This window comes from Plasmodium knowlesi (genome assembly GCF_000006355.2).
Source record: "Plasmodium knowlesi strain H genome assembly, chromosome: 10".
In the NCBI taxonomy this organism is placed as follows: Eukaryota; Apicomplexa; class Aconoidasida; order Haemosporida; family Plasmodiidae; genus Plasmodium; species Plasmodium knowlesi.
In genome coordinates, this window is record NC_011911.2 from 685,696 (window position 1) to 706,065 (window position 20,370).

Sequence of the window (20,370 nt, forward strand, 5' to 3'; positions counted from 1 at the left end):
ATGTTTATTCCCCCTTTGCAAATTAACCCGGAGGAGGTAGTTATGGTCCCACTACATGGCAGAAGGTTTTTCTTTTTACATTTTCGCTGATTTCGGCGTGGACTGATGGGGATGCGACGTTCTTCACAACTGTGATGATTTATTTATTAATTTTTTTTTTTTTTTTTTTCCCCGTATATCATCGAAACTAGTGAAGGGGGTGAGTGGCCCATCGCGAATGATCATACGTGTGAACATACTTCTCAGTGTACCTATGCACACGATTCATAGGTACATGTATTATATGTACCTAACGCAGTAACGAGGAGGAGTTCCCTTTTTCCCCCTCGCGCCTGCGTCCATGCCTTGTCGCCGCACAGATGTTCTTCTTTAGGAAAAAGCAAACCCCCGCCGAGGAGGCGCAGGGGGAGGAGAAAAAGGAAAAAGGCAAGGAGAAGGACGAAGTGGTAACCCTAGAGAAGGCCCCAGTTAATAACCCCTTTCAGAACATCCAAAAGGATAGCCAGGAGGTGAAGACAGAAAAGAATTTGTTGCAAAACGATGATGAAAATGAGGGGGAAAGAAAAAAGAATAAAGAAAAGAAAAACAACTCAGAGCGGAAGCTGCACTCAGCGGCGAAGTCCCATGAAGGAGAGAGAAATGAGAAAGAAATATCCATCCAAATGGGAAATGGCGAAACCAGTGAACATACAAGCGGACAAAGAACGCACAACAAACTTGCGCGGGAAGAAGGGGCATTCCCTAGTAGTAACAATGTCCAGAGAGACACGTATAGATTATTTCCGAGCGGAATGAAAAAGAAAAAAATCAACCTGTATAGCTCATCCAGCTCTTCTGACGCATCTTCAAATGAAGACCTATTTAGTGGTAAAATTCAAAGGGAAAAGGAGACCATGGAAGGGCGGAAATACAACCAAATTAGGAAGAACAGGAGGGAAGAATTTCAACGAGACAACGAAATGAGAAATGGAACTACTACTACTACCACGAGCACAGTAAGTGGTAAGAGCAAGATTTTTGCCAACCTCAGCAATGGGAGTGAAAAACTAGTCTTCTTAACCAAGAGAGACAGAGAAGAAATGAAGCGAAAGGCGGATAAAAGAGAAAATGAAAGAATAGCTGTGGAGGAACAAGACCATTCGAGGGGGAAGTTCCAGGGGAAGGACTTCGAAGATGCAAAGAGAAGGAAGAAGGATATCGATACCAAGACTGACCTGAAGGATGACAGACATAGGGTAAGGAGGAACTCGGAGTCGAATCAGGAGATAAGAAGGCGGAAGCTGTCAAGTGAGGATTCGACTGAGGAGCAAAGTGATGGAAGAGTTGGAAACGCTCGAAACGGTGGAAGAGGTGTGGAAAGCCGTTTGAGCGAGACGAGCGCGTACACGAAGGTGGAGTCTTCCTTGGCGGAGCTGAACATGCTTAACATCAGCGCCATTGAGCGGGAAAGCCAAAGGGAAAAGGAGCTGGAAATAATTAAACAGCAATATTTAGGATTAAATAAAAAGAAGAAGAAGATGCAGAAGCCTTCGGAAAAGTTTAGGAACATTTTCAATTTTGAATGGGATCAATCGGAGGACACCTCCAGAAATGATACGAATCCTTTATACCAGAACAGACTAGAACCACAGTTACTGTTTGGACGAGGGTATATTGCTGGTATAGATGTTCGAGAACAGAGGAAGAAAAATAATTTTTACGATAAATTAGTACAGAATAGGATTAACTTTAGTGTGAAGAAAGGAAGGATGGAAGATAATTCCCAGAGGAAGGATCTGAATCATGGGGGTGGCACAAAGGCGGGTAGCAACACCGAGAATGAAGCATCTAGCCATGTAGGTATGTCAGACCTGGCGAACACGCCGAATCCAATAGAGCATCTGACGAACGCAAATAATCAATCCTTGAGTAGAAGCAAAACGGGTGAATTCATCTACGAACCGAAAGTGAACAACATAATCGTAGATGTTCACAACAAACACTGGAGTGAGAAAAAGAGAGAAGAAATGACGGACAGAGATTGGAGGATTTTTAGAGAGGACAACGAAATTTACATCAAAGGAGGAATTGTTCCTGCACCCATCAGACGGTGGGAAGAATCCAACCTTTCCAGTGATTTATTAAAAGCCATTAAAAAGGCAAAGTATGAAAAGCCCACCCCAATCCAGATGCAAGCTATACCTATAGCCCTTGAAATGAGGGATCTAATTGGGATAGCAGAAACGGGTTCAGGAAAAACAGCCGCTTTTGTTTTACCCATGCTTTCTTACGTGAAACAACTCCCCCCATTGACATACGAAACGTCTCAAGATGGACCCTACGCTCTTATTATCGCCCCATCCAGAGAACTAGCCATCCAAATTTTCGACGAAACCAATAAGTTTGCCTCCTACTGCTCATGTAGAACCGTAGCAGTAGTGGGAGGAAGAAATGCAGAGGAACAAGCATTTGAGTTGAGAAAAGGAGTGGAAATCATTATAGGTACCCCAGGAAGAATACAGGATTGCTTAGAAAAAGCATACACCGTCTTGAATCAGTGCAATTATGTAATCCTGGATGAAGCAGACAGAATGATGGACATGGGATTTGAAGATTCGGTGCATTTTATTCTAGATAAAATACCAACATCTAATTTGAAGTCAGAAGATGAGGCCTTAGCCTTACAGGAAGAAATGATGGCCAAGGCTGGGCATCGTCTGTATAGACTAACGCAAATGTTTTCTGCGACTATGCCACCAGCCGTGGAGAGATTGTCTAGGAAGTACCTGAGAGCCCCAGCCTACATATCCATTGGAGACCCAGGAGCTGGTAAAAGATCCATAGAACAAAAATTAGAATTTATTACAGAAGGAAAGAAGAAGCAGAAATTGCAGGAGGTGCTAGAAGTGTATGAACCCCCCATCATCGTTTTTGTGAACCAAAAAAAAGTGGCAGATATTATTGCTAAGTCCATTAGTAAAATGAAATTTAGGGCAGTGGCTTTGCATGGTGGTAAGGCACAAGAATTGAGAGAACAAACCCTGAATTCTTTTAAAAATGGAGACTTCGATATTTTAGTAGCGACAGATGTTGCTGGAAGAGGTATCGATGTGCAAGGAGTAAAACTTGTTATCAACTTTGATATGCCTAAAGATATCGAGTCTTATACACACAGGATTGGACGTACTGGCAGAGCCGGCATGAAGGGACTGGCAATTTCTTTTGTCACTGAGCAAGATTCTAACCTATTTTACGACTTGAAACAGTTCCTCATATCCTCCAACAACATCGTTCCTATGGAGCTTGCCAATAATCCTGCATCGAAGGTCAAGCCAGGATCGGTCATGCACACACCAAAGAAACCCCCTGTCATGTTTAAGGGTTAACACAGGGCTACAGAAGTATCAAAGGAGGAAGGAGGTGAAGTGGTGGATATTCCCCCAAAGATCTGAACTACGTGTATGTTCCACCTTTGTGTACACTGAAGGATTTTGTGGAAACGATATCATAGCGTCTGAAGGTTTTTTTTTTTTTTTTTTTTTTTTTTTCCCTTGGAGGGGTACTTACCGTGGTGTGTGGCTAAGAAGATCGAACTCCTGCGCACAGATAAACTGCGCATACCTGCCCATGAAGGGACACGCCTCCTTACAGGACGTGCTTACACCGCTGTATCTTTTTCCAATCGTGAAGCTCCGTGCTGAATAAACATTTGCATACCGTTTTGGTTTCCCCCCCGCAACTCCCCTTTGCAAATGAATTTTTTTTTTTTTTTTTTTTTTTTTTTTTTTTTTTTTTTTTATGGAAGCGCCGCATGGTGGAGTTGGCACCGCGGGATGTTTGCTTTCCTATGCGCACATGTGTATGCGTGCATTTGTGTTTCTTTTTTCCCCCATTCTTTCGTTCTTTAATTATATTCAATTGTCGTTAATTATTATTATTATTTTTATTTTTATTTTATTATTTTTTTTTTTTAATTTCCAGCGGATAGGAAAGTGCGATAAGCTCTTCGAAGTGACCATTCGATTTGGCAAAAGTGCGCGCGTGTGTAGATGGCCCTTTTTTGCGCTCATTTAACTGGTCATCTGTTAAGGGATCAATCGGTCAATCGGTTTAGCCATGCGATCGCGGCACTTTGCAAGCGGACGATCGTGAAGACCACCCTGTGTGCCCAGTAATCACCCCTCTCTTCTCCATATAACTGTTTGGTCTGCCCGTATATGAGGGCTAGCTCTCCCACGAGGGAGCCCAACACAAAACACAATAGTGTGTAAGCGTAGAAGCATGAATTATACAGGTGCACAAGATGGAGGACTATAACACAGAAGCAGATGTGCCAAGGACAGACAAAAAGTACATTTCCTACCTACCAATCGTTTTAGAGAACATGATTAAGATAAACAGAGGGAATGGAAAAATCACGAGCTTCCATGCATCCAAAGTGCCAGACATATCCATTAAGAATTATGTTGAACGGATTGGAAAATACACAGGGTGCAGTAATGAATGTTTTGTCCTACTAATGATATACCTAGACAGAATTGTAAAAATAAATACGGACATTACTTTGTCTCTTCTCTGTATCCATAGATTACTCATAACGGCCATAATGATTGCTGCAAAATTTTTCGATGATTTATATTATTCGAATGCTTTTTATGCCAAGGTTGGAGGGGTTTCTACAGAAGAGATAAACAAATTGGAAGGCACGTTTCTCCACCTCATCGATTACAATTTGTTTGTATCATCAGAAGAGTACAATCTATACAGACACTCCATATCTTTGGCCGTCGAACGGTACTTGCGCAGAACCCATGTTGACGGGAAAGTCGGAATAGGGGCAGATAAGAAGGGGGGGCACACCCACGGGGGTAACCATCATGGGGGTAAATGCACCAGCAAATATCCCGGCGAATATCCCAGGAAATGCGGCAGCCGTCCTGCCCCTGTTGTAAAACCCTATAATTTGTTTAACTACAGCACTGCACAGAGGACCAATATTATGTTCCTTAAACCGGGAAATGGCGCTCATAATTTTCAGCCTCCGCGCGGGGGGTAGGAGCATGCTGAATAGGTCACTGCGTGGAGTAACGATCCAAGACGATAAACCAATCCGCCTTCCTATGTAACACCCCTCAAATTCGTAGCTTCCCCCGAGAAGAGTCCCCCTTTTTTATTTGAACATTGACTTGCGTGCTTTTTATTTATTTTTTTTTTTTTTGTAATAATTCCTCCCCTACATGCACGCAGAGGTGTACATTTCATGTATATGTCCCCTTTTGGCAACTTTGCACTAGCTTTTTTTTTTTTTTTTTTTTTTTTTTTCCCTCTACCGTGGTGCGAGACGGTTGTTCTTTCGATGTTATTCGTTACTGGCAGTTAACCCACGCTGTGCACAGTTTCCCCAATTTTTATGTCCAACCAAGTGCGTCAAATGGAAAAAAAGATAAAAAAAAAAAAAAAAGGAAGCATCATAGTTATATTAAGAAATTGCACAATAGGTGTGAACATGCAGACTGACTGGTCTTCCCGCACGGAATACATACATGCCGAATGTTGTGGAGGATCTGCTTCTGCACTTGTAGTTTTTTGTTCATCTCTTCATGGGGGACAGAGATATATACATTATATAGTTACCAACACTTTCCCATAGCCATAGGAAGAAGTGCCCCTTTACACTGAGCGCCTCGTTCTGCCTGACATTTTTCACTTTAAATTAACTCCGCGGAGGCAAAGAAAAACAAAAGTGGGGCATTATGCGGGAGAAGTTCAACCAAACATGGGGGAGAGAGGGCACCGTAGCGTGTAAAGCCGATCGTCCCGACTTCGCGCATGTCACATGTGTACAACTGAGGATGGAAAAACTCTGCGCACTTGGGGCCTGCATATAAGGGTGAAAAAAAAAAAAAAAAAAAAAAAAAAAAAAAAAAAAAAATTTACCATTTCAGCTGTGAATATTTTCCAAGCAGTTCACTGCACTACGAAAATAAAATGTTCACATAAAAGAGGAGTCGCTTAAACAGGAATCACAAGAGAGGTGTTTCCTTTGTGTGGCAAACGAAAAATCCCATTTTGCTGCGGCTCACTATTTTTACCCATTCACATGTGCGCGTGAGAAGTATCAGCAAAAAGTTACCTGACCAACAGATAACCCTTTCTTCCATTCTAAGCATTCCTTACACCTGCCAAGATGGAAATTCTGCCTCTAAGTGATTACTCAGGGGAGAAGAAGCCAGAGGAGAGGGAAGGCCCAGTGGAACATGGCCGCGGATTCAAGCGCTGGAACCCTTACGTGGACAATGGAGGGTATGTCGAAGGAGAGAGAGGATAACGAGCTAATCGGAAAAAATCGATCGTTAGGAGAAAGAGTGAACTTCTTGGGGAATAATACCCCCAACACGGCACCATGAAAAAGAAGGAGGATAGAGCTACGGTCAATACACCAAAGAGACATAGCAGTTGGCTTTTCTTAGTCAAATGAGAGAAGAAAACCTTAGCAAACAAATCACCTAATCGATTTTCTTCGTACGATGGATATTGCTGCCTCTTCACCTTCACAAACGAAGTGTATTATACGCATAGGAAAACGTTACACATAGATGTTCCATTCTTTTTTAATATTTCCTTTTTAACAGAACCGTTATCGGAGTGACCGGCAAGGACTACGTTATCTTGGCCGCAGACACGAGACTCTCTCTGTCCTACTCAATTTATACGAGATACTGTCCCAAAATATCAAAACTGTAAGGAGCATGGTTTACTCTTCCCTTTTTTTTTTTTTTTTTTTTTTTTTTTTTTTGCTTGTCTGTTGTTGATTGCGCGAGTGTGCGAACCGGACAGTAGGTTCTTCGCCAACCGAGCAGTGTGTGGAGAGGCCACCCGTAATGACACATTGCCCCTTTCCCCTCTATCCACAGAACGGATAAGTGCATTATCGGCTCCTCCGGAATGCAATCCGACATCAAGACGTTACATTCCTTGTTGAAGGTAAGAAGAGAGAGTCACGCAAACTCTTTAAGCTAGAGGATACGCGAAGAGCTAATAGAGAATTCAACTTTAAAGCTTGGTCAGGTGGAAAATCTGATCATTTATATTCCCATCGCCACCTTAAACTCCTCCTCTTACACCCCTCTATCACCTTAACACCCCCGTGTGTAGAAAAAAATTGAGCTCTTCGTGCTGGAGCATGGGCACTACCCGGATATCCACGTGATAGCGAGGCTCCTCTGCGTGATTCTGTACAGTAGAAGATTCTTCCCCTACTATACGTTTAACCTGTTGGCGGGAGTAAGTAACGACAACAAAGGAGTTCTTTACAATTACGATGCGATTGGATCCTACTGCGAAGCAACACACTCCTGCGTTGGTAGTGGAGCAGCACTGATCTTTCCAATATTAGACAACCGAATGGAACAGAAGAATCAGTTAATCAAGAACTTAAACTTCAACTTGAGGGATGATATTGATTTTGTTAAAGACGCCATTACATCAGCCACGGAGAGAGATATATACACTGGAGACCAAACAGAGATATATATTATCGACCAGATGGGTGTCAAAACCACCACGCTTGATTTGAAGCAGGATTAGGTTACCAGCTAGCGGTCTATGTGGCTTCACCTATATTGGGTTGACCCTATGGATTTAACCCTCGCGAGGAATGCTGATCCCTTCCCTACGCAAGCTTGTCAAAAAAAATGGGGGCACAACACAAATACGCAACTTCCCTTACCATTATTTCCATGTTGCATATAGCTGCGTTTTTCGTATTTTTCTTTTTTTTTATTTTCTGACCACAAAATTTTAACTGTGCAATGTGCATACGGAGGGATAATAAGGCAAAAGTATAGCCATGTAAAAAAAAAATTTCATGTTTAAAAAAAAAAAAATGCTTCATTTTAATTCCTCCCTGTCATATAACCTTCTAAAAAGGGTGCCCATGTGAATTCTCATGCAGAGGAAAACAAAAACATTTTTTATCATTACCAAAGGGGGAGTAAGAATTGGAAAAAAAACAAAAAAACAAAGTGTGATGAAAAGGGCGCATGCGCTGAGGGCGCGCGTGTATTCCGTGCGGAAACGCGTCGCACATGTGCATGTGCGCATGTCCGGATGAATTGGGGTGCTTGCTCCCCTGGACATCCGCCGCCCCGATGAAGGGGTACTCAGGAGTGAACATAAGAAAGGGGAAATGGTAAAGAGATTAAAAAAAAAAAAAAAAAAAAAAAAAAGTGTTAAAAGGGGAAAAAAAAAAAAAAAAAAAAAAAAAAAAAGCGCTAAGGACAGCAAAATAAAAAGCACACAAACCGCAACCAACGCAATCAGACTAAAAGGTGCAGAAAGCAGTCGCAAAGGATACGCACGAAGGAGCTCGCACCATTGCCCTCACGCACACCCCCCTTTTGACACAATATGTTCCACTTGGTGGAATAAAACCAGGGCGTACTTACCCATTAATATGCTCACATCGACTAATGTGTGAAAGAAACTGAACGAGGGACAAGTGCCGCAATATATATTTTCTCATGTGTGTGTATTATTACACAGGCTGACCATAATTCTACTGCTTTACTGCTCTGTTGCTTTGCTTCTTTCCCGCTTTACATCACCACCACCACATATTTATTAAGTTCACCCTTTGATCACCACGAAGCAAACAAAATGGACTCCCTCAGAAGAAACATACTAAACGGCAGACTTTGCACCACTCGAGGGATAAAATTCCAACCAAAGAACTTCACCAAATTTTACGCAAAAAATTACTTCAGTACAGACAATGAAGAGAGCAGTGAAACAAAAGGGAAACAGATAAACGCCAAGGAAAAGAAACCAAATGGATTACAAATTGACTGCGAAATTAAGAGTCCCTTGAAGGAGTTTTTAAACACAGACACTGCATCCAGAGTGTTTGTTCTGAAATATGCTTGGAAGTACATTAAAGATAATAATTTGCAAAATCCAAACACGAAGAGAAAAATCATCCCCGATGAAAAGTTGAAGAATGTGCTCGAAAAGGATGAAGTGGATATGCTGGAGGTGCCAAAGTTGTTGTTCCGCCACATGTCATCCATAAGGAAGGAGTGAGGTTGCATTTGTGGGATGCGTATACAATCAGTGTTAACTTGGACGGGGATCGCTCCACACATATTGTCCATTATCCTTGCACAAGGTTCCCACACACCTTTTAAGTTAATGAAACGTCCGAAAAATTGCAATACACATTTCGTCTTTTGGTTGTGTCTGTGAACAACCTTTGGCATTTTTTTTTTTTTTTTTCACATGCCCCCTTTTCTTGCTGTTAAATATTCCCCAGTGAGCAGCCCCCTCACATTGCATCCTCGCTTTTCATGTTTTACTCCAACATCATGTGAGCTTACAGACTTCCTCTTGAGTGTGAGCACGTGTAGACATCGCTTTCCCAAGCCGCGGAAACGAACGACCTGTTCCTATCACTACGCAGCCATTACCAAATGTAAATCCGCCACTAGTGAATTGGCTCATGCATATAAATAAGGAGGCATCCCCATATCATGTTTGTAATTTTTTTTCATTCTAACTTTATCTCATCACCCTCATTTGTAAATATGATAAATCAAATGGACATTTCAGCTATTCGGATTAGCTAGCCAAAAGGCAGTTGCGTGTGCAAAAAAAAAAAAAAAAAAAAAAAAAAAAAAAAAAAGTATGAACAGGTTAGGCAACTTTTTCAAAAAAATTGCAACATTTTTCTTTGCCCCAACGGTTAGACATCCGTTGCAGGGCCTTTTCCCCACGTGTGTTAAGATGTCTTAAGGGGAGGCAGAGAAAGAAAAGAACCAACGCCACATGTGCGGTGACAGAAGTGCATCGAAGTAACTTAAAAAGTTGGATAAACACAGGGGGGTAAGGGGGGCCTCCAAATGGCCATGCGGCAAATGCGCTGAATTTTGAAAAAGTGAACAAAAAAAATTGGGAGACATCCGTCCTATACCGAGCTGCGGCTAACCGTCTCTGCCAAAGTTCACGTTGCTTAGGAACTTCTTCAAAAAATTGAAAGTATTCAAGGCGCTGAACATGAAGGTGTGCTCGCTAATGGAAATGGAAATGACGGAAAAGCCAAGCGCCCTCAGCAATCTCTTCTTGAAGAGCGAATTGGGATTGTACAAAATGAGTTTCCCCTTCTGGAGGAAATGGCTAGGTCCGTCTATTTCAATGGCGACCTGCAGGGGAAGGGGGGAAAAGGGGATATGTCAGAGGTGTGGCAGTGATGTTCGCGCTGGTGTTGCGACATGGAAGTGGTGTAGCCGTCCTCTTTCACGCGGCTCCTTCGCAACATATCCAACATACCCTCGCACTGGGTACGTAAACATCCACGAGAAGGGAGTCCAAAATGAAATACTCGTTGTGGTGAAAAATATTAAGGTGCCTCAAATCGTTCGAAATTTTCTTATGTACAGATGAAGAAACTTGATTTTTTTCTTCTTTCCGTTGATTTCTAGCTAGCTGTTTTTTCCATATACTTAACGTGTTGGAGGAGACTTTGAAATATTTGTCAAATGTAGCTTGTATTTTTCTCTTCAACGACGTAGTATTATCGATATGTTCATTTGGAGGCACCGTTTGTTCATATCTTTTGTCTATTTGTTTACTGGCCTTTGAATTTTTCCTCATTAAAAATAAGCAGTAAGCAAAAGAGGCCTGATACAACTGTGACTGATGGATTTGCGAGATAAAAAATTGCAATTTGCTTGAATTTTTTTTTTTTCCATATTTTATAAATCTCTTATTACATTCCTGTAGTGCATTTTCAAAAATACCACTCGGGAAGAGATTCAAGATGGAAAGACTCCACAGGATGTTAGCAATGGACTGAACTTCACACTTGCTCCACTTTACACTTTTTTCTTTCAACTGTGATTCGAAGAGGCTTAGCAACTTCACCATCACCGCGCTCCTGTTTGTGTCATTATATAAATTTTCGTCTTCTTTTTTCTCGTTTATGTGATTCATAAAGTTGGCATATTTGTCCTCTTCTATTTGTCCCCCCCCTTTAGGGTTACTTCTCTGTTGGTGTGATTCGTCTTCTGGGCTCTTGTTCCCTATACTGATTAGTGTGCTCCCACCATGAGGGGTGTTCGAAATCGGTTTGTTCATTTCGTCGTTTGGTAAGTGAATCTGTTGTGTCCCGTTTGAACCCACCCTAGGGGCATTGTTATTCACATTGCTAAACGGCTGCTCATTGTGCGTTTCCTCCAATCCTTTCACATGCATACTTTCACTTGTCCGCATTGTTTGGCGGTCCATCTCCTCGAAATGATTACTATCCCATATTTTCGCGTGAGGCGTATTTGGGGGAGAATGGCTCACTTTGTTCTCCTTCCTGTTATATATATCTAGAGGAACACTTATTCCGAGGTCCGCCATTTCTTTCTGGTTCAACTGGGTACATGTCTCCTGGCGAATATCCTCCTCCATCAGGGGGAAGACGTACTCTCCGTCGGTGATGTGAACATATGGCTTGCAGTTCGTGGGCGGAGTGGCTTCCTCAGAGGCATTCATTTGGGGGGGGGTGTTTGCCTCTCTGCTACCGTAGAGGGTATTTCCCTTAACGCTTTCACCAAGGGTAATGTTTCCACAATTTCCATAAACGCCATACGTGTAGTAGCGTAACTTGTGCTGTGAAGGCACATCCCTGTAGAGACCCAAGCCGATATTCGCGCAGGGCCAGAAAATGCTAGACCATGTCCGCATAGTCATTTTGTCCTTCTCCTTGGTAATTTTCTCCAGCGAATATAACAAAAAATTTTCAAACAGAAGAAAAGCTGCGTATTTTTTATCACTATCTGTATTTTGATTCATCACTAAACTATTAATGGTGACATCTGAATGTCCATCTCCACTGGTTCGTTTAAAATAGCTGAAATTTTTTCCGAATATATCTTTTGATTGATTTGTGGAGTCTCGGTTAAGTTTACAAATTGTTAAGTAGTCTTTCTCTATGCCAAATTTTATCAAGTGATTTTCTCTAATGACATCGAGAATATCCTTATTAGAAGAATCCGCCGCAAAAATAGAGAGACTGTACAAAATGGTGGCTATATCCTTCAATAGAAGAGAATCAAAAATATCCAACGCATAATTGTAGAGGCTGATTAACAGGTCGTAGTTACAACAGTTGGATGTTGCGATGGCCCAAATGACATTGCTAAATTCTTGAGCCTTAAATTTATATTCCCTCAAGTACTTCATCAAGCAGTTGTGCACAGAAATGAACTCCTCCTTAGTGGTAATTATTTCGAACTTGATTGCACTGAAGGACCAAAGGATGATAGAAATTTCTTGTGCCTTGAAATTGTTGGCATTTTCGAAAAATCTTTTTTTTATATTGTTCCATATGTCTACTTCTCTGTTGGACAAAATGGCTGAGGCCCATGCGATGTTTGCCACGTGTTTTGGGATTACAGGCGCGTTGGACAGTAGAGTTTGCTTCATCAACGCATAGATGCTACTGTAGGTGCGTCTGGTCAGAAGATTTGTGTGGTTGCTACAGGGAGGGCGGTCTTCTTCGCGCCGCGTATGTTCGTCCGTTGGGAAAAGATCTGCTCGATATACCCCACTGGATTGCTCTCCCTTGGACCGCTCCTCAATTGAATTCCATCCCCCCACCGGGGAATAGGTCTCGAAGAGGCTGAAGGTCACCGGGTCGAAGTCGCTGCTTGATGTTCCTCCTTGTCTTCCTCTGCCTTCTCCCTTCGAGGAGAAATTTTTATTTTTCACATGTTTGGCTATTCGGTGATAAGCCGTCACGATATTGACTTCATTAAAAACTTTTTTTTTTTCCGAATCTGTTTTAGCGTTTTCGCTGTGCTTGTTAAGGACATCGAATATCTCTTCCACCGACAGGGCATTGACTAACTCCTGATTAATGATTATGTTCGTGTGATTGGCACTGGGTTTTCCGGATGTACTCTTAGCCGAGTAGTAGGCGGACTGAAAATTTGGGGAGAAGTTTTCACTACCTACTGAGTCGTTGTGCTTGCTATACTTCTCCAGGTCAAAGCTGTTCATTTCGTTGGTGTTATTCCACGATGTAAATTTAAAGCTTAACTTTTTTTTTTTTCTGTTGGCACTGATTTGGGGTTTGTCCCCCCTTCCGTTGTCCCCATCTTTCTTGTCCCCTCCTCCATTGTCACTTTCTCCGTTTACGTTGACCTCATAGTCCGCTGTTTCTCCAAGTGAATTACCTTGATCCTCCCCGCTCGTTAGCTTCAAGCAGGTGCTAGGTGGGAGTCCCCTCGTGGTGCTTCTCCTCTTTTTTCCATCTTTGGTACAGCCGGTTAGGTTAAAACGAGTCACAAGAAAGGCGATTTTCTTCCTGCTACCGTGGTGGACACATCCATTGTCACATCTATTGGTAACTCTTCCAAAATTATACCTTTTGGTGAAAGGCTTTCCGCATTTCTGGTGTAAAAGCGGAAGGTTCCCATTTCTCCTGAACAGAGCTAGGTAATAATGGCTGCTGCTTTGGGAATTTGTTTTCTTAAAAAAGTACAGTTTGACAAAAAAACAAATAATGATGAGTAGTCTTAACATCAATTCTTTCGATTTTCTACATCCTTTCAATTGTGTACATTGCAGCATGTGCCTCTTGTAGCTTCACGTCGAGTATTCTTACTTTGTTTTCTTCATCAGCCTTATTTCAATTTTTTTTTTTTTTTTTTTTTTTTTTTAAATATTTTTTGGTGAGTCATTCACCTGAGCAAGCCTTCCGCGGGGGGGGAAACGAACATGCAGGCATGTCGAAGGATAATAAAATAAAAAATGGGAATCCCGCGGAACGCCATGAAATGTGGAGAAAAAATCAACACTAAGCGTAGCCCATCAGGTGCTTAAGCGGCAAATAAAGTATGATCAATAAGGGGGGGGGATGGATGTGTCACTTAAGTTGCGCCAGGTCCACTGGAAGAAACACAAAACGGGTAATAGGCAAAGGTGCCGGAAAACGAGGGACATGTACCACATTCGCGTGGTGTGCATTGTGGGAGCCCGATACACGCCGGAGGAACATTCTGTTTATGCACCTTGAAGGAGACAACCCCAATAGATATCTTCCTCTATATTTGCACTTGACATGGGACGACCTGTTGCTGATCTCTCCGTGTCACACCGATAGAGCCTTACTACGGGCGTTACGGCACAACGAAGGACACGCCAATATGCACGCCGGTTTCCATTTAGAACGTTTACACCGAAGTTTAACCCTCCTGCGCTGCATCAGCCATCGACTTGGAGCTATCCTTATGGGTGCAGTCCACCCGTTTCATACTCATTGGGTTCTCCCTCACGGGGTAGCTAACTTTGGAGGTCATATTACACGAAAAAAAAAAAAAGGAACAGTTACAGAAAAAAAAAAAAAAAAAAAAAAAATGTAACACGGGAATGCAAACATGTTCTTATGCATATACACAAGGGAATACAGAAAAAAAAAGTAAACGTCGTGATGACGCGGCGCGCGTGGTCATGCACGGTGAAGGGAGTGTCCAGCAGACTGGTGGGCCAAGCGGACACTCCCCCTCCAACTTGCATCACAGAAGGGACTCCCGGTACATGGTCTTCTCAACATTGCTGTGCGAGCAGAAGGCTGCAAGGAGGGGAAAAAATAGGAAAAAAAAAAAAAATATTTCAAAATACACAACTAAGCATTATATACCCTTTTGAGTGGACCCCGCATCACCCTTCCGTCGTCTCTACGTCTACAGACGAACTCACATACAAAAGGCTCCCTGCACACAAGAGGAAAGCAAAGCAGCCCCCGTGGCGCGAAAGAAGCAAATCCTCTTGCGGAAGAAACCGTGCGTATACCCGTTCCGCCTGGCTGTAGATCGATGAAGTCCCCATCCCCGACAGTAACCTCCAGGGTATTCTTCCCGTAAATGAACTTTTCAAAAATGGACTAAAAGGGGAGGAATGAACAACGAGGCATGAAGGAGGCATGCTGATGATGGAACGAGGAAAGCAACGTGAAGAAGATGGAACAACTCTCGAAGCGCTTCCTCTACAGTTGCCAAGCACACCCACCTTTATAATTATTTGTCCCGTTTTTTTGATGAGAATGGCCCTCTGGTGATCGATATTCTTCTTAGAGTAGGAGCAAACCCAGCTCTCCCTGCGTTGATGAAGCGGCGCAATGTCATGAAGGCTTCGATTGGTAGCTTGCGTGGCGCCCAAGCCGCACCCTGCTCTCTCAAATCTGCACATTCACACACGCATGTACATACACACACGCATGAACATTCACACACGCATGTACATTCACATACACATGGAGTTCAAACGATGGGGACTTACTTCCCGTTCTGCATGTCGCCTTCTTGCGACACCTCCGGGTTGATGGTTATTAGATCTTCCATTTTCAGCGCCTTCCCACTAACTGGACATGACAGGTTCTTCGAAGGACGACTGAGCTTCTTTTTAATCAAGTCCTTCGTCTTTGCATTGCTTGCCAACCAAAAGTTGTTTGATATATCTAGTAAGTTCTTTTGTTCTTCCTTCTACGGAGGGGGAAAAACCAACGTGCACGTTGTTAGGGGTATTTCACCAAAAAGGGGCAGAATTCTATTGGAACGATGTTCATGTAAGCGACATGGAGGAGGCATACGCCTACTGCATCAGTGGGGTGTTCTTTTTTTTTTCCCCCTCTAGGGAGTGCAAAATCACCTGCACACATTCAGAATTATCAATTTTTTCCAACTCCTCCATGAATTTTTTTTTCTTCCTTTCGATCTGAAGGGAAGCCTCTTCTTCCTTCCTCCTCTTCAAATCTCTAACATATTGATCGTACTCCTTCTTCCTCTTAGCGTAGATTTTTTTTTGAGTCAAGAAATGATTGACAATGCACATTTTGCAAAATATGTGTCCATACGGGGTGCTCACGGGGGTCTCGGCGTTCCTCAGGCATATCCAGCACTGCTCGAATCTTCGCATGGAGTCTTTCCCTAATCTTTCCTTCAGGGTTCCCACGTCTAAGGGGGTGAAATAAGAAAAGGATGGATGGATAACCCAGTGGTGGAGATTATGCTGTTGGTGGATGACCAATTGGCGGAGGGTGACCTACACATGAATGCACTTGTGTTTACTTCCACGCTTGGCCTCCCCAGACGAACTCTATCTGGCCCCTCTTTCATCAGAAATAACATAATGTGGCATGAATCCAAAGTTCTATTAACAAAAAACAGGTGAGCACTACATAGTTGAATGTAGTTCTTACCGGATACTTTCTTCCTCTCATGGTACGTGAATATAGGATTTGCGGTGTTATTTTTGCTATGCCTTGTCATTTTTGCGTCGTTTTTTGGGGGTATTTCATATCCAGGGGGTTCAGGACGGGGTAGGAAATCACTTCCACATGTAGATACTTTTTTAGGATCAGATCAGTTGTGTCGTTTCTTCTTCCCTTCTGCCTCCTTAGGGTAGCTCTATTGGCTTGTTCCGTGAAACATTCAATGTGATCAATGGAGAAACCAACTGAGTGATGCGTATGTTCCGTTCCTACCTTAGGATAAGAGGAACTGCATGGTAAATTAGATTTTGTTTTTTATTTATTTATTTTTATTTTTTTGTTACTTCTATGCTAATTTGTTGCTAAAGCTGCTGGTGCGGTGAGAATGGGCATCGTTTGGGAAATTTTTTTTTTTTTCTTTTTTTTTTTTTCAAGTCAATTCCGCATTTTCAACACGCAATGCCTAGGTGAGTGGGCTGAATCGCTCTCCCCATTTTTGGACGCACAAAATGGGTCGCGTTTGCTCTTGTTAGGCTTTTTTTTTTTTTTTTTTTTTTTTTTTTCGCGATGACCGCTCGGACAAGGTAACACAGAAATTGCAACACAAAAGTGGTAACACCGAAATGGACACCCTGCCGGTCTGCCCACGCAACTCCGGTTTCGCATGCGCGGTGGCCAAGTCGTAAAGTAGCAAAAAGTTACAAAGTTGTATTTTGCTAAAATGTTAAGAAGCCAAACCTGCTAAACGACAAAGTAGTGAATTGGTGCCATCCCCCCCCAATTCTGGGAAAGCATCCGCGTGTGCATACAGAAAGACGCATTTCGCGCGGCACGAAACGCAAAAAGGTTTTTTCGTCCAATCCCAGGGGGGTTATCTTTTCTTGGACAGCTCATTCCACGTAAAGGAACTGAAAGCGCATGAATCGTTAATACCTTTTTCTTCTGAACTGAAGACCGCGTAAAGGGAATTAAACTTTTTTTATGTCTCTTATATTTAGCGCTTGCCCTTCCCCCCCTTTGCAACCCCGAAGCCTTTGCGAAAATGACACTGGACCCACTGCGAACGAACATAAGCTTCTTGGACAATAACTTGACACAGATTTTTCGAGATTCGGAAGAATGGCTAACGCTCGAATATCTGCTACAAATGAATGTGCGGACATCCAGGGTCCGACTGGTGCAGGCATGGCACGTTTCCCCTGTGAACCTGATAAACAAATTTGAAAAAAGAAATTCGAACAAGTTGGTTTTGAAAAGTTTTATTGACGTATCGTCCTTGGACATGGATAACTGTATCCAGGACATCTGCACGAGGGGGTTTTCCGTGTCGCGCAGGGGGCTGCGCCTCTCCGTGGGGAATTTCAAGTATGTGTAACGACGCGTCAGTTCATTGATGCGATGGTACAACAATGTTGCGTGGCTGCGAACCAACGCTGTTGTCCAGCATTGCTCAAACCTTTGCCACACACACACACACACATACACATACACATACACTTTCCCCTACTGTAGCATCCCTGGATTCCCCCTAACCTCCCTAGACGCAGGATACGAAATGGTGAACCCAAATGAGCAGGACGCAGGGACAGGCGCAACGCACAAGGCGAAGAAAACTTTGAGGAACATCCTAAAGCACAGCGAAACGGTGTTGCTCTCGGGGGAGAGAAGCGTATTTGAGTTTTTCCTATGTGACGTGGGGGTGGGTCTCTCCCTATCTGTGAGCGAGAAGGACGCAGAAATATACAACAGAGATACAGTGCCTATAGAATATGATAGTGTTTTTATTGAGAAGAAAAAAGTGAGTGCATTGGATCACTCCTTGACAGTCCACTATAGCGATCGGGATGAATACCAATGTAGGGAGAGCTCGGGGCGGGTGGCCAAGAGGGAGGATGAAAACAGCGAAAGAATAAACTTAGCCTTGGGAGGAGACACCATGGCATCATGTGGAGTGCTCCCACATTATACATTCCATCACGAGTACATCATTTTTGATAACTCACAGATATTGCCTCGGTATTTAATACAATTTGAATGTGACCCAAATGGGGAAGAACATTTCAGCCTGCCTTTATGTGATTATTGTGGAAATGCACCATCTGTTTTTTACTGTGAATCGGACGAAGTCAAGTTGTGTGCAAAGTGTGATCATATGATACACACACAAAATAAACTTGTAAGGAAACATATTCGAAAGACTCTAAACGAAGCACAAACCATATCCGGGAAATGCAAAATACATGTAGAGGAACGTGTCAGTATGTTCTGTACAATTTGTCACATGCCCATATGCAATAAATGCATTTCGAGTCATGAACACACAGATTTGTGCGGAGAAAATAGCCCCTGGTTAAGTAAAAAAAACGATGCAATAATTTCGCTAAATTTAGCTTATAAAGCCATCATAAAACACAGTGCCATTCCTTCAAATTTGGTCAAAGAGGAAAAAAAAAAATTAAATGATATGTTGAAAAAAGTTGATAAATTATATGAACAAGTCAGGTCAAATATTAAGGATGCGGAAAAACATGTGTACACCATTTTGGAAGATGTGATTAAACAACTACATGTTGTTACTGACCAGAAAATGTGTGCAGTGTTAAGTGAGGAATATGAGTTGAAAAGACAGTTTTGCGAAATTGCATGGAACGAGAATTTTCTCTATTATCTGCAAACAGTGTTGCCTCCAGCCGATTTTATGAATGCCTGGCTTAAGCACTGTTTGGTACGAGAAGAAATTGAAAAAAACTCTGGGTATGCAGAAAGGCCAAACGCCCTGGTATTTCCCGACATGTGCATTCGGGGGAATATCAACGTCGTCACGGAGGAGTCTGCACACCACTCGGAGAGGAAACGACACTAAATGTGGGGAGGGAAGTTCCACGTGGAGAACACTCAATGGAGTATCCCCCCTTGGTGGTGGCCCGTTCGTCGATTACTCACTGCAACATCAACATGTTGGAATATCCCTTTTTCGACGTTGCGAAGATTGGACTTTTTTTTTTTCCCCATTTTCTTGAAGTTCTTACAGCAAATGATGAGGAGAAAAAAAAAAAAAAAAAAAACGAGCATTAGGGACCACGAAACTGGACCTAACGATACTTTTCTTTTCTTTTTTTTTTTTTTGTGTTTTTGGGCATGTACTTATCCTCTGCAGTGACGATTGTGTATCCCCCTGCCTATTCTCTCGAATGCTAACTGAAATGCTTTTCCGCATGAGTAAATTAGTTTCTCAGGGTAGTGATCCCTCTGATTAGCAGCGCTATCATATGACATCAATAGGCGAGTGTATCTTTGCATGCACACAAGTGGGGTGGGGTGCCACCTCGGTAGTACATGTCCTCCGTTCATGGGTATCCCTCCCCCCCTTATCCATATGCCTAGGCTAGTTCCTTCCAAAGTATCCCAATTGTGTACACATTTGTGCGAACTGGCCTCAATTTCCACTTCCTCTTTTTCTTTTTTTTTAACACAAAAGTAGGTCCCCAACTCGAATTTATTTTAGAAATAGTGCCAATGTACGAAAATAAATATAAAAAAAAAAAAAAAAAAAAAAAAAAAAAAAAAAAAAATACCTTAACCGTTAAGGCTATTTAGAAAAAGCTAACAATGTGTACGCAGAAAAAAAAGAAAAAAAAAAAAAAAAAAAAAAAAAAAGTATTTTCTACTAAAAAAAAACGTATAAGTTTGATAAAGTAGAAAAACAGTACGTGGTGAGGCGGAAAAAGGCAGTGTGGTGAATTTGTAAAATAACGACATTAGATAACACAGCAAAGTAGGGGGCTAACCGTGAAATTTCGAATTCGTGAAATAAGGAAAAAATAAAAATGAAAAATGACAAATGGCAAAAGAACGAAACAACGAAAAGTACAGGCAGGAAGTTTTCGAAAAGTAGCCATTAGAAAAAAATGAAAAGAAAAAAAAAAAAAAAAAAATGTTTCATTTCCAGAATTAGGAAAGGAAAAGTAGGTGTCCTTGTGCCTATTGATACCAAATAAAATTCTTCCCTTTTTTTTATCACCATTTATAATTGTTTTTTACACTTTTGTGTTTAAGTTTTTGTAATTTCCCAATTCATAGTACACATTTTTGTTGTTTATTTGTTTATGCTTTTTCTTCGCCTTTCCGCTTCACCA

The 20,370-nt window shown here is 42.1% G+C and overlaps 7 protein-coding genes across 7 annotated transcripts; 5 read left to right on the plus strand and 2 right to left on the minus strand.

Moving 5' to 3' along the window:
- Positions 1-359: 359 nt before the first annotated feature.
- PKNH_1014700 (ATP-dependent RNA helicase DDX23, putative) lies at positions 360-3,365 on the plus strand (the record flags this gene model as incomplete). The annotated part of the gene is made up of 1 exon (XM_002259594.1): positions 360-3,365. One exon carries the CDS (start codon positions 360-362, stop codon positions 3,363-3,365), a length of 3,006 nt encoding a protein of 1,001 aa, XP_002259630.1.
- A 917-nt stretch (positions 3,366-4,282) lies between these two features.
- PKNH_1014800 (cyclin, putative) lies at positions 4,283-5,035 on the plus strand (the record flags this gene model as incomplete). Its single annotated transcript, XM_002259595.1, has 1 exon — positions 4,283-5,035. One exon carries the CDS (start codon positions 4,283-4,285, stop codon positions 5,033-5,035), a length of 753 nt encoding a protein of 250 aa, XP_002259631.1.
- Positions 5,036-6,166: 1,131 nt separating this feature from the next.
- On the plus strand, positions 6,167-7,566 carry PKNH_1014900 (proteasome subunit beta type-1, putative; the record flags this gene model as incomplete). Its single annotated transcript, XM_002259596.1, has 4 exons — positions 6,167-6,282; positions 6,612-6,719; positions 6,894-6,963; positions 7,135-7,566. 4 exons carry the CDS (start codon positions 6,167-6,169, stop codon positions 7,564-7,566), a joined length of 726 nt encoding a protein of 241 aa, XP_002259632.1.
- A 1,071-nt stretch (positions 7,567-8,637) lies between these two features.
- PKNH_1015000 (SWIB/MDM2 domain-containing protein, putative) lies at positions 8,638-9,060 on the plus strand (the record flags this gene model as incomplete). The annotated part of the gene is made up of 1 exon (XM_002259597.1): positions 8,638-9,060. The coding sequence occupies one exon, from the start codon at positions 8,638-8,640 to the stop codon at positions 9,058-9,060; it is 423 nt and encodes a 140-aa protein (XP_002259633.1).
- Positions 9,061-9,956: 896 nt separating this feature from the next.
- On the minus strand, positions 9,957-13,596 carry PKNH_1015100 (protein AMR2, putative; the record flags this gene model as incomplete). Its single annotated transcript, XM_002259598.1, has 2 exons — positions 9,957-10,175; positions 10,303-13,596. 2 exons carry the CDS (start codon positions 13,594-13,596, stop codon positions 9,957-9,959), a joined length of 3,513 nt encoding a protein of 1,170 aa, XP_002259634.1.
- A 944-nt stretch (positions 13,597-14,540) lies between these two features.
- On the minus strand, positions 14,541-16,292 carry PKNH_1015200 (uncharacterized protein; the record flags this gene model as incomplete). Its single annotated transcript, XM_002259599.1, has 6 exons — positions 14,541-14,596; positions 14,818-14,908; positions 15,034-15,121; positions 15,304-15,506; positions 15,673-15,977; positions 16,223-16,292. The coding sequence occupies 6 exons, from the start codon at positions 16,290-16,292 to the stop codon at positions 14,541-14,543; spliced, it is 813 nt and encodes a 270-aa protein (XP_002259635.1).
- A 984-nt stretch (positions 16,293-17,276) lies between these two features.
- On the plus strand, positions 17,277-19,097 carry PKNH_1015300 (zinc finger protein, putative; the record flags this gene model as incomplete). The annotated part of the gene is made up of 2 exons (XM_002259600.1): positions 17,277-17,599; positions 17,747-19,097. 2 exons carry the CDS (start codon positions 17,277-17,279, stop codon positions 19,095-19,097), a joined length of 1,674 nt encoding a protein of 557 aa, XP_002259636.1.
- Between the last annotated feature and the right edge of the window lie 1,273 nt (positions 19,098-20,370).